The 14,171-nt window shown below is 42.4% G+C and overlaps 2 protein-coding genes and 1 non-coding gene across 5 annotated transcripts in view; 1 reads left to right on the top strand and 2 right to left on the bottom strand.

Moving 5' to 3' along the window:
- The window catches only part of LOC106591075 (zinc finger protein 2 homolog), a 28,123-nt gene extending 20,713 nt beyond the window's left edge, over positions 1 to 7,410 (top strand). Inside the window, exon 2 of one of the 2 annotated variants that reach the window (XM_014182266.2) lies at positions 5,494 to 7,410. In XM_014182266.2, coding sequence (XP_014037741.2) covers positions 5,494 to 6,725 — 1,232 coding nt within the window. In that variant the 3' untranslated portion in view covers positions 6,726 to 7,410. The remainder of the gene's footprint in view (positions 1 to 5,493) is intronic. The other variant, XM_014182267.2, reaches the window with a different exon arrangement.
- Positions 1 to 14,171, bottom strand: part of LOC106593835 (zinc finger protein 883-like) — a 262,127-nt gene that overhangs the window by 139,179 nt on the left and 108,777 nt on the right. The window lies entirely within an intron of this gene.
- On the bottom strand, positions 3,602 to 3,677 carry trnav-uac (transfer RNA valine (anticodon UAC)). The gene has a single exon. It is a non-coding gene; the product is annotated as a tRNA-Val (tRNA).

Genomic DNA, 14,171 nt, shown 5'->3' on the forward strand with positions numbered 1-14,171 from the left:
CTACTACTACCACATGGACAGGCTGACTACTGTCACATGGACAGACTGACTACTACCACATGGACACACTTCATTAGTGAGTTTGTGTCAGACTGACTACTGTCACATGGACAGACTGACTACTGTCACATGGACAGACTGACTACTGTCACATGGACAGGCTGACTACTACTCCCACATGGACAGACTGACTACTCCCACATGGACAGGCTGACTACTCCCACATGGACAGGCTGACTACTACCACATGGACAGGCTGACTACTACCACATGGACAGACTGACTACTACTACCACATGGACAGACTGACTACTACTACCACATGGACAGACTGACTACTACTACCACATGGACAGAATGACTACTACTACCACATGGACAGACTGACTACTACTACCACATGGACAGGCTGACTACTACTACCACATGGACAGGCTGACTACTACTACCACATGGACAGGCTGACTACTACTACCACATGGACAGACTGACTACTACTACCACATGGACAGACTGACTACTACTACCACATGGACAGACTGACTACTATCACATGGACAGACTAACTACCACCACATGGACAGGCTGACTACCACCACCACATGGACAGGCTGACTACTACCACCACATGGACAGGCTGACTACTACCACCACATGGACAGGCTGACTACTACCACCACATGGACAGGCTGACTACTACCACCACATGGACAGGCTGACTACTACTACCACATGGACAGGCTGACTACTACCACATGGACAGGCTGACTACTACTACCACATGGACAGGCACTTCATTAGTGTGTTTGTGTCAGACTGACTACTGTCACATGGACAGACTGACTACTGTCACATGGACAGACTGACTACTACCACATGGACAGGCTGACTACTACTACATGGACAGGCTGACTACTACTACCACATGGACAGACTGACTACTACTACCACATGGACAGACTGACTACTACTACCACATGGACAGGCTGACTACTACTACCACATGGACAGGCTGACTACTACCACATGGACACACTTCATTAGTGAGTTTGTGTCAGACTGACTACTGTCACATGGACAGACTGACTACTGTCACATGGACAGACTGACTACTGTCACATGGACAGGCTGACTACTACTACCACATGGACAGACTGACTACTCCCACATGGACAGGCTGACTACTACCACATGGACAGACTGACTACTACTACCACATGGACAGACTGACTACTACTACCACATGGACAGACTGACTACTACTACCACATGGACAGACTGACTACTACTACCACATGGACATGCTGACTACTACTACCACATGGACATGCTGACTACTACTACCACATGGACATGCTGACTACTACTACCACATGGACAGGCTGACTACTACTACCACATGGACAGGCTGACTACTACTACCACATGGACAGGCTGACTACTACTACCACATGGACAGGCTGACTACTACCATCACATGGACAGACTGACTACTACCATCACATGGACAGACTGACTACTACCATCACATGGACAGACTGACTACTACCACCACATGGACAGACTGACTACTACTGTCACATGGACAGACTGACTACTACTGTCACATGGACAGACTGACTACTGCCACATGGACAGGCTGACTACTACTACCACATGGACAGACTGACTACTACTATCACATGGACAGACTGACTACTACTACCACATGGACAGACTGACTACTACTGTCACATGGACAGACTGACTACTACTGTCACATGGACAGACTGACTACTGTCACATGGACAGACTGAGTACTGTCACATGGACAGACTGAGTACTGTCACATGGACAGGCTGACTACTACCACATGGACAGGCTGACTACTACTACCACATGGACAGACTGACTACTACCACATGGACAGGCTGACTACTACCACATGGACAGACTGACTACTACTACCACATGGACAGAATGACTACTACTACCACATGGACAGAATGACTACTACTACCACATGGACAGGCTGACTACTACCACATGGACAGAATGACTACTACTACCACATGGACAGGCTGACTACTACTACCACATGGACAGGCTGACTACTACTACCACATGGACAGACTGACTACTACTACCACATGGACAGACTGACTACTACTACCACATGGACAGACTGACTACTACTACCACATGGACAGAATGACTACTACTACCACATGGACAGGCTGACTACTACCACCACATGGACAGACTGACTACTACTACCACATGGACAGACTGACTACTACTACCACATGGACAGAATGACTACTACTACCACATGGACAGGCTGACTACTACCACCACATGGACAGACTGACTACTACTGCCACATGGACAGACTGACTACTACTACCACATGGACAGAATGACTACTACTACCACATGGACAGAATGACTACTACTACCACATGGACAGAATGACTACTACTACCACATGGACAGACTGACTACTACTGCCACATGGACAGAATGACTACTACTACCACATGGACAGACTGACTACTACTACCACATGGACAGGCTGACTACTACTACCACATGGACAGAATGACTACTACTACCACATGGACAGGCTGACTACTACTACCACATGGACAGGCTGACTACTACTACCACATGGACAGACTGACTACTACTACCACATGGACAGACTGACTACTACTACCACATGGACAGACTGACTACTACTACCACATGGACAGACTGACTACTACTACCACATGGACAGACTGACTACTACTACCACATGGACAGACTAACTACCACCACATGGACAGACTGACTACTACCATCACATGGACAGACTGACTACTACCACCACATGGACAGACTGACTACTACCACCACATGGACAGACTGACTACTACCATCACATGGACAGACTGACTACTACCATCACATGGACAGACTGACTACTACTATCACATGGACAGACTGACTACTACTATCACATGGACAGACTGACTACTACTATCACATGGACAGGCTGACTACTACTACCACATGGACAGGCTGACTACCACCACATGGACAGGCTGACTACTACCACCACATGGACAGGCTGACTACTACCACCACATGGACAGGCTGACTACTACCACCACATGGACAGGCTGACTACTACCACCACATGGACAGACGGACTACTACCACCACATGGACAGACTGACTACTACCACCACATGGACAGACTGACTACTACCACCACATGGACAGACTGACTACTACCACCACATGGACAGACTGACTACTACCACCACATGGACAGGCTGACTACTACCACCACATGGACAGGCTGACTACTACCACCACATGGACAGACTGACTACTACCACCACATGGACAGACTGACTACTACCACCACATGGACAGACTGACTACTACTACCACATGGACAGACTGACTACTACCACATGGACAGACCTCATTAGTGTGTTTGAGGGGAGCATGCTGTTTATTTAGTCAGGCAATGCCCACATTATTTTACATTTACATTTTAGTCATTTAGCAGACGCTCTTATCCAGAGCGACTTACAGTAGTGAATGCATACATTTTTTTTTCTGTGCTGGCCCCCCGTGGGAATCGAACCCACAACCCTGGTGTTGTAAACACCATGCTCTACCAACTGAGCTACAGGGAAGGCTGTATTCTGACATATTTTAGAATGTTAATTATGTGAACGTCAATGCAGAATGCCATTGGGTAGTTAAATAAAAATAAAATACACATTATTGTTAAAGTGGTAGGCTAATGCATATGTTTTTAGCATACGTTTTGGGAGGAGTTTTTATCCTATATGCTGTTACAACAATTGAACCTAAAATATAGGTCCTTGAAAATTACAATGAAGTGCTTGGAAAAAGTCCTTGAATTTGACTTGCCAATATCTTTATTTATTTATTTATTTTACCCTAATTTAACTAGGCAAGTCAGTTAAGAACAAATTCTTATTTTCAATGACGGCCTTGTTCAATTAGCTGCCTTGTTCAGGGACAGAACAACAGATTTTTGCCTTGTCAGCTCAGGGATTTGATCTTTCAAGCTTTCGGTTTCATGTCCAACGCTCTAACCACTAGGCTACCTGCCGCCACGTGAACCCTGTATAGTCTACTTACTCAGCCCGCAAATGAAAGATAAAATAATCTGCTATTGATATTATAGCAGATTATTTTACACATCACTCACTTTCCTGTCAGATCTGGGCCAGTAAATTTCAGTTGGCACTGGCCCGGTGCCACTGGTAAATGTACCTGAATGTTGAACCCTGTGTGTGCGTGTAGGGTCTATATGTCTACCACTCCGTGTAGCCGTTAGCGATGCTAATGTATTCAGGTAAGACTGAAAGACAATTACAAGGTAACTACAAAGTAGCCTATGCCTACCTGGAAGAATCGTGATTATTTGCATCAATGCATTGGCCATGCACCTCTGGCCTGCTGGCCCCCCTACCTCTGAGGAAGCACAGTTCCTGCTCAGCCCAGTCAAAACTGTTCGCTGCTCTGGCACCCCAATGGTGGAACAAGCTCCCTCACGACGCCAGAACAGCGGAGTCAATCACCACCTTCCGGAGACACCTGAAACCCCACCTCTTTAAGGAATACCTAGGATAGGATAAAGTAATCCTTCTAACCCTCCCCCCCCCCCCCCTTAAAAGATTTAGATGCACTATTGTAAAGTGGTTGTTCCACTGGATATCATAAGGTGAATGCACCAATTTGTAAGTCGCTCTGGATAAGAGCGTCTGCTAAATGACTTAAATGTAAATGTAAATTTGTTTTGAAAACTCCCATCACAACTGCGCTACAGAAACACTGCTAGACAAACAAGAATGCCTGGCTGGTGGCACTAGAATTAAAGGGTAACTACACACAAAAATAAATATATTGCAGATTTTTTCCCCCAAAATAAATTTCTTCTGATGTGGTTAAAGTTGTGGATTGAGAACATTCAATATTGTTTTTCTATTTAAGTGTGATTTTGAGAGGCCGAAAACCTGGGGGAAAAAATGGGGAAATCAGTCCCCACGTTTTTGTTTTGGTGTCGTGGTATCTCTTTTCTTTGCTGTTACAGTAAATCAATGTAAGAACACAGGGGAATGCTAATTTAACAGATGGCTAGTCATTATTAGCCTGGTTATATTATGGGACACAGGCCAGGTCATTAGAAATGATCACATTTAATTGAGGGAACATGTGGTTACTATCACTGTTGTGGTTGTCTCACCAAGCTACCTTAAGATGGATGCACTAACTGTAAGTTGCTCTGAATAGTGACCATACTATTCCCTTAAAGCCACACAGTGTAAAATACATGGGTCATATAAACAATAGAGCACATGCATCACATGCTAAGAGCACTTGACTGTAAGTCTCTCTGGATAAGAGGGTCCGCTAAATGACTAAAATGTACGTGGAGATTTCATTCAGGTCTCCCTGTTTAACCACTCTGTTTGTCTTTAGCAGAAGAGAGACCCGACTCAGAGGAACCGGAGACGTCTGAACCAGCGAGACGACACCACTGTTCACAGTGTGGAAAGAGTTTTACCCATTTGGGGAGCCTTAAAAACCACAAGAGAACACATGCAGAGAAGAAGTCTTACAACTGCTCTCAGTGTGGAAAGAGTTTTAGCTGGTCTGGGCAACTGAAAGAACATGAGAGAATACACACAGGAGTGAAGCCTCACCAGTGCTCCCAGTGTGGAAAGAGATTTTTCAAGTCATCACATCTGAACGAGCATAAGAGAATACACACAGGAGAAAAAACATTCCAATGCTCTCAGTGTGGAAGGACATTTTCCCGATCAGGGGACCTGAAATCACATGAAAGAATACACACAGGGGAAAAGCCTTATCACTGCTCTCAATGCGGAAAGAATTTTACCCGCTTAGGGAACCAAAAAATGCATGAGAGAATACACACAGGAGTGAAGCCTTACCACTGCTCACAGTGTGAAAAGAGTTTTGCAAAGTTAGGGAACCTTAAAATACATAAAAGAATACACACAGGAGAAAAACCATTCCAATGCTCTCAGTGTGGAAAGACATTTTCACGATCAGGGGACTTGAAATCACATGAAAGAATACACACAGGGGAAAAGCCGTATCACTGTTCCCATTGTAAAAGTAGTTTTAGCGGGTCAGGGCAACTGAACGAGCATGAGAGAACACACACAGGAGTGAAGCCTTACCACTGCTCCCAGTGTGGAAAGAGTTTTAGAAGGTTGGGGTCCCTTAAATCACATAAGATGTATACACACACAGGAGAAAAGCCATGTAACTTCTCCCAGAGTGAAAAAAATAAGTATGTGTCATTAGGGGACATGAAAAAGCATGAGAGAACACACTCTGTAGGGAAGCCTTTCCAATGCTCTCAGTGTGGAAAGGGATTTATCCAGTCATCGCATCTGAAAGTGCATAAGAGAATACACACAAGAGAGAAGCCATTCCAATGCTTGCAGTGTGGAAAGAGTTATACCCGGTTAGGGAACTTGAAAACGCATGAGATGACACACACAGGAGAGAAGCCATTCCAATGCCGTCAGTGTGGAAAGAGTTATACCCGGTTAGGGAACTTGAAAACGCATGAGATGACACACACAGGAGAGAAGCCATTCCAATGCCGTCAGTGTGGAAAGCGGTTTACCTGGTTAGGGAACCTGAGAATGCACAAAGTGACACATAAAGTAGGATAGCCTCACCTTTTCACACTGGGAAAAGAGGGTTTTGTTCATTTAAAGGGCTTGAAAGAGCATGAGAAAGTACATACACAGGAGGAGAAGACATACCACTGCTCTCATAGCCCAAATACATCGTCAAAGGACCTGAAATCACATGAGAGAAAAGTGTTCTGACTTACGTTTTTCATTAAGAATTTTTGTTTTTGGTTGTGACATGAAATCTAATTGTATATATAAAATCATACTCACAATTTGGCCTACATTTGTTTTTAGTTTTTAATCTCCAGACATGGTCATGTGATAGGGGCAGTATTACTGTATTTATCCCCAAGGATACAGTCATGTGATAGGGGCAGTATTACTGTATTTATCCCCAAGGATACAGTCATGTGAACGGGGCAGTATTACTGTATTCATGGTCATATCTCAAATCTGATTTAATCAAATGAAATGTGTAGTTGGTTTTGATTATAAACATTGATTGAATGGATACAAATGTGGATGTTAATTTGATGATTTGGATATTTCAAAATGTAGATTAATATAATTCAGATTTCTTTATTCTAACCTTGAAACCACTTGAATTTAGTTGTTGTTGTGTTTCATTGACTTAATTTGTGTACTAGTCATCAAGGAATATGAAAATGTGATAATGTTGTTCTGATGTTGACATTGGACATTAAAAACATTCAATACCTCATGAATGATCCCATCAGTATTATTAAAACATTCACTACCTCATGAATGTTCCCATCAGAATTATTAAAACATTCACTACCTCATGAATGATCCCATCAGTATTATTAAAACATTCACTAGCTCATGAATGTTCCCATCAGTATTATTAAAACATTCACTACCTCATGAATGTTCCCATCAGTATTATTAAAACATTCACTACCTCATGAATGTTCCCATCAGTATTATTAAAACATTCACTCCTCATGAATGTTCCCATCAGTATTATTAAAACATTCACTACCTCATGAATGTTCCCATCAGTATTATTAAAACACTCACTACCTCATGAATGTTCCCATCAGTATTATTAAAACATTCACTACCTCATGAATGTTCCCATCAGTATTATTGCACTATGTCAGAAAAACAGGTGCTGATTATAAAAAGGACTTGATTAATGCAACAGTTTTTTCTGAATAGTGTAGGCTGTTAGTCTGATGATGGTAGTGTGGTGCTGGGGAGTAGTTCTCTAGAAGTTATAGCATATGTATGAAGGTGCATTAACTCTGGAGAACCTTAAAGGTGAGCAGCACAATCTGACATTTGATCCTAAACAGGAAGCCAATAGAGGTTGAATAAAACAGGAAGCCAATAGAGGTTGAATAAAACAGGGGTGATGTTTTTTTTCTCGTCTGGGAAGAAGCCTTACTGGGATTCCTGTCAGCAGTAGTCAAGAACGACCTGATTGGAACGGTGTTACGCAGGTGGAAAAATTACACTTTATTAATGTTGCTTCAAATGAGAAAGTGCGCATCTTCTTCTGTGCACTTTCAGAGCCAATAAGCAGAAGGTCTGTTTTGCTGAAATTAAGTTTAACTGCCTCCGTCTTTTGATTGCATCTAAACAGTTTGTCAGTTTGGTTCTCAGTGTCCTCATCTAGACAGTCTGTCAGTTTGGTTATTGAAGTCTCAGTGTCCTCAACCAGACAGTCTGTCAGTTTGGTTCTCAGTGTCCTCATCTAGACATTTTGTCAGTTTGGTTACTGAAGTCTCCGCCATATCAAGACAGTCTGTCAGTCTGGTTCTCAGTGTCCTCATCTAGACAGTCTGTCAGTTTGGTTCTCAGTGTCCTCATCTAGACAGTCTGTCAGTCTGGTTCTGTGTCCTCATCTAGACAGTCTGTCAGTTTGGTTCTCAGTGTCCTCATCTAGACAGTCTGTCAGTTTGGTTATTGAAGTCTCAGTGTCCTCATCTAGACAGTCTGTCAGTTTGGTTACTGAAGTCTCAGTGTCCTCAACCAGACAGTCTGTCAGTTTGGTTCTTGAAGTCTCAGTGTCCTCATCTAGACAGTCTGTCAGTTTGGTTACTGAAGTCTCAGTGTCCTGAACCAGACAGTCTGTCAGTTTGGTTCTCAGTGTCCTCATCTAGACAGTCTGTCAGTTTGGTTATTGAAGTCTCAGTGTCCTCAACCAGACAGTCTGTCAGTTTGGTTCTCAGTGTCCTCATCTAGACAGTTTGTCAGTTTGGTTACTAAAGTCTCAGTGTCCTCAACCAGACAGTCTGTCAGTTTGGTTCTTGAAGTCTCCGCCATATCAAGACAGTCTGTCAGTCTGGTTCTCAGTGTCCTCATCTAGACAGTCTGTCAGTGTGGTTCTTGAAGTCTCAATGTGAGTCTTTGTGCTCACATATATTTATGTCAGCAGCATAAAAATGAAAGTTCAATCCAAATCTTCAGATTAGTATCCGAAGCCCTGGTAATTAATGTGAATTTGCCTTGAATGCAGATGTATAGTAGATATAAATTAGGTTATAAATTCACAATCATTAAAAATGAGCTGAACTAATCAATTAACACATGCTTCTCTTTGTATGTCTCAATATAATATTATTTAAAATGAAAGAAATTTAAAAATAAACTGAAAGTATGGCAATAAAATGTACTTTTATTTTGCAGTCAGTAGATTCTGTATGTCTCAATATATTATTATTTAATGAAAGAAATAAACCTAATGTATTGTAATAAAATATATAGATTTTTTCCAGTCAGACAATGGTGCTAGTGTGACGTACAATATTTAATTTAAGCAATAAGGCATGAAAACCTGTGTGTTATCGTGAAAAACACAAGACTATGGGCTGTTCTTAAGATAACAGCCGAGAAACAGCCTTTAAGAGTGTTCGGAAGACTGTTGCTAAAATGGAATCGAGTTATCTTCAATTTTGTCCGTAAATTTATCGCATCCACGTTCTCAAAATTCCCGACTCTGTTGGGCTGTCACTAGTTACCACAGCCACAAAGTCCCAGAGCAGAAGTTGATCCCAGCGCCGAACGCCAATGAGAGCTGGGGTTTCTGGGATATCATTTTCAAATCTAGAAAAATACTACATTCTTGCCAGAGGGAACTTCAAAAACACCTGTACACACATAGTGACGCATTACACACATAGTTACCCAGTGAAGGTTTACATTTGCTCTACACTAAAAGCATTGTGAATGTGGCTTTCAATTACTCTTCATTGAATTTAGCCTACTGTTAAATAATGAAACAGTGTACATTTTGGAGCAATAACCTTCTTAAACATGCTTACTTAAAACGACAAACATTGGTCAACAATAGAAGATACAATGGTGTAGCAGTGTATTCACAGGGGGTAATAGTATAGTAGGGTATTCACAGGGGGTAATGGTGTAGTAGGGTATTCACATGGGGTAATAGTGTAGTAGGGTATTCACAGGGGGTAATAGTGTAGTAGGGTATTCACAGGGGTAATAGTGTAGTAGGGTATTCTCATGGGGTAATAGTGTAGGAGGGTATTCTCATGGGGTAATAGTGTAGTAGGGTATTCTCATGGGGTAATAGTGTAGTAGGGTATTCTCATGGGGTAATAGTGTAGTAGGGTATTCTCATGGGGTAATAGTGTAGTAGGGTATTCACATGGGGTAATAGTGTAGTAGGGTATTCACAGGGGTAATAGTGTAGTAGGGTATTCTCAGGGGGTAATAGTGTAGTAGGGTATTCTCATGGGGTAATAGTGTAGTAGGGTATTCACAGGGGTAATAGTGTAGTAGGGTATTCACATGGGGTAATAGTGTAGTAGGGTATTCACAGGGAGTCATTCAGGGCAGGTGGGGCATAGCACATTTTTGAAACGTTTTTGTTTTAGTTTTTTGGGGAATTAATACGTGTCACATATCAGTTTGCAAACAATGTAAAATAAATAAATCATTGAGTTAATAAAGCCACATCCAAACATGGTGTCCTTTTTTGCCTTCTTGAGAAAGGCAGGTGTTCCAAAATGCAGGTGTTTCAGCCCAGCTCAGATCTCTCTGTGGTGGTGGAGCAGCCAGTGGAAAATACGGAGCCTAGGGGTTGGTAATGTTCTCTAGTTGCGCCGTTATTGGCTCAGTGTTCTGTCACTCATGGGGACACATTTTTTTCAACGTAAATGGCCTAAGTGAACTATCTTTGCTGGAGCCAAAGATGATCTGCTATCAACCTGGTCTCAGAGCATTTCGTATTATTTTATACGTAAATCCGGGACACTCCGTTTATTATGATATGTCACGTTTCGTATGGTATGTATTCATTTCTGGATATCCATCATCCATTTCGTATGATATGTTACGAATTACAATATGTTACGAATTTCGCAAAACTTACTATATGTTCCAAATTTTGCTAAATGTATGACATGTAATGGATTCTAGTTAGGTAGCTTCTAGCTGGCTAACGTTAGCTACGGGCTAAAGGATTAAGGCTAGGAGATGGATTAGCTAAAAGGGTTAAGTTAATGTTAGCTACGTAGATAACTCTAATGCTAGCTAGGTGGCTAAACGTTAGTTAGGCTAGGGGTTAGGGTTAAGGTTGGTTAAAAGTTAGGTTAAAGGGTTAGAGGAAGGGTTAGCTATCATGCTAAGTAGTTACAAAGTAGCTAAAAAGTCGTAAGTAGTTGCAAAGTTGCTAAAATGCTAAAGTTGTCCATGATGAGATTTGAACTCACAACCCTTGTGTTGCTACATTTGTGTTGCTAGACCTTCGTCTTGTACGCCCACCTATCCACCCTGACCAACCACTTTCGTTTTTAGCCTTAACCATCTGTCTTATGTAACCATACTAAACGTAACATATCATACTAATTTGGGTGTCCCGGATTTACATTTAATATGTTACGTCTAATCTACGAGACCAGGAGATTATATTATATATCTTTTATACTCAGTCGCTACTTGCGAGCCTTGCAGGTGTTTCTAATTAATGAACAATGCCATGCTGGTGGGTAGTACCATTCAAATACACTGCTCAAAAAAATTAAGGGAACACTTAAACAACACAATGTAACTCCAAGTCAATCACACTTCTGTGAAATCAAACTGTCCACTTAGGAAGCAACACTGATTGACAATAAATTTCACATGCTGTTGTGCAAATGGAATAGACAACAGGTGGAAATTACAGGCAATTAGCAAGACACCCCCAATAAAGGAGTGGTTCTGCAGGTGGTGACCACAGACCACTTCTCAGTTCCTATGCTTCCTGGCTGATGTTTTGGTCACTTTTGAATGCTGGCGGTGCTTTCACTCTAGTGGTAGCATGAGACGGAGTCTACAACACACACAAGTGGCTCAGGTAGTGCAGCTCATCCAGGATGGCACATCAATGCGAGCTATGGCAAGAAGGTTTGCTGTGTCTGTCAGCGTAGTGTCCAGAGCATGGAGGCGCTACCAGGAGACAGGCCAGTACATCAGGAGACGTGGAGGAGGCCATAGGAGGGCAACAACCCAGCAGCAGGACCGCTACCTCCGCCTTTGTGCAAGGAGGAGCAGGAGGAGCACTGCCAGAGCCCTGCAAAATGACCTCCAGCAGGCCACAAATGTGCATGTGTCTGCTCAAACGGTCAGAAACAGACTCCATGAGGGTGGTATGAGGGCCCGACGTCCACAGGTGGGGGTTGTAGGTGGCCTTCCCTGTAGCTCAGTTGGTAGAGCATGGTGTTTGCAACGCCAGGGTTGTGGGTTCGATTCCCACGGGGGGCCAGCACAGAAAAAAAATGTATGAAATGAAATATATGCATTCACTACTGTAAGTCGCTCTGGATAAGAGCGTCTGCTAAATGACTAAAATGTAAAATGTTGTGCTTACAGCCCAACACCGTGCAGGACGTTTGGCATTTGCCAGAGAACACCAAGATTGGCAGATTCGCCACTGGCGCCCTGTGCTCTTCACAGATGAAAGCAGGTTCACACTGAGCACGTGACAGACGTGACAGAGTCTGGAGATGCCGTGGAGAACGTTCTGTTGCCTGCACATCCTCCAGCATGACCGGTTTGGTGGTGGGTCAGTCATGGTGTGGGGTGGCATTTCTTTGGGGGGCTGCACAGCCAGACAATCAGAATCATCGCTAACAGCTACACAGTGGTAGACAATCAGAATCATCGCTAACGGCTACACAGTGGTAGACAATCAGAATCATCGCTAACGGCTACACAGTGGTAGACAATCAGAATCATTGCTAACGGCTTCACATAGTGGTAGACAATCAGAATCATCGCTAACGGCTTCACATAGTGGTAGACAATCAGAATCATCGCTAACAGCTACACAGTGGTAGACAATCAGAATCATTGCTAACGGCTTCATATAGTGGTAGACAATCAGAATCATCGCTAACAGCTACACAGTGGTAGACAATCTCAGAGACAGAGGCATTTCCTCTCTGTTTCCTCTTCAGGCAGTAGAAGGAAAATGCAAATCACTAATTTAACAACAACTTCCAAGCAGTGGGCTTAGTACAACAACGCCAAATGTTTTTATGCAAATTATATCACCAACCAAAAAGGCAATTAGGAGACTGGAAGGGCAAAGGGGCATTTGTAAAGCCCTATCTGTCCACGTTTGGCAAAGTGGGCACTGCTTCATGTGGCGGCTCATCTAAATAGCCCATATGCCACTGGATGAGAGAAGTTTTCCTTGTTTTTGGCAGAATTATGTGCTGTGTTATTATGTGTTGTTGGCAGTGCGTCTTGGTAAATTTAGCTCGGAAAATGACGCGCTTCTCAATCTGCCTAATGGGCAGGTCAGCCTTGGAGGAAATGATTGGCTGTAAGAAGTAAGAGAAAACATAACATCTGGTTGTTTTTAAATGACTTCTTATGACGTTGTTTGCAGTAGTGGAAAAATTATCCAATTGTCATACTTGAGTAAAAGTAAATATACATTAAAAGAAAATGACTCAAGTAAAAGTGAAATTCACCCAGTAAAATACTACTTGAGTAAAAGTATAAAAGTATTTGGTTTTAAATGTACTTAAGTATCAAAAGTAAAAGTATGAATCATTTTAAATTCCTTATATTAAGCAAGCCAGATGGCACCATCTTCTTGTTTTTTACATTTACTGATAGCTAGGTGCACGCTCCAACACTCAGATATCATTTACAAACAAAGCATTTGTGTTTAGTGAATCTGCCAGATCAGGTAGCAGGGATGTTCTCTTGATAAGTGTGTGATTTGGACCATTTCCCTGTCCTGCTAAGCATTCAAAATGTAACAAGTACTTTTGGGTGTCAGGGAAACTGTATACATTTATTTTCTTTAGGAATGTAGTGAAGTAAAAGTAAAAGTTGTCAAAAACAGAAATAGTAAAGTAAAGCACACATACCAACAACAAAAAACTACTTAAATAGTACTTTAAAGTATTTTTACTTAAGTACTTTACACCACTGATCGTTTGCCAGATTAAACAAAGTAATGGAGATTTTTCCAATCTGCGTTAGCCACTCCAG

The sequence above is a fragment of the Salmo salar genome, chromosome ssa12 (assembly GCF_905237065.1).
Source record: "Salmo salar chromosome ssa12, Ssal_v3.1, whole genome shotgun sequence".
Classification (NCBI taxonomy): Eukaryota; Metazoa; Chordata; class Actinopteri; order Salmoniformes; family Salmonidae; genus Salmo; species Salmo salar.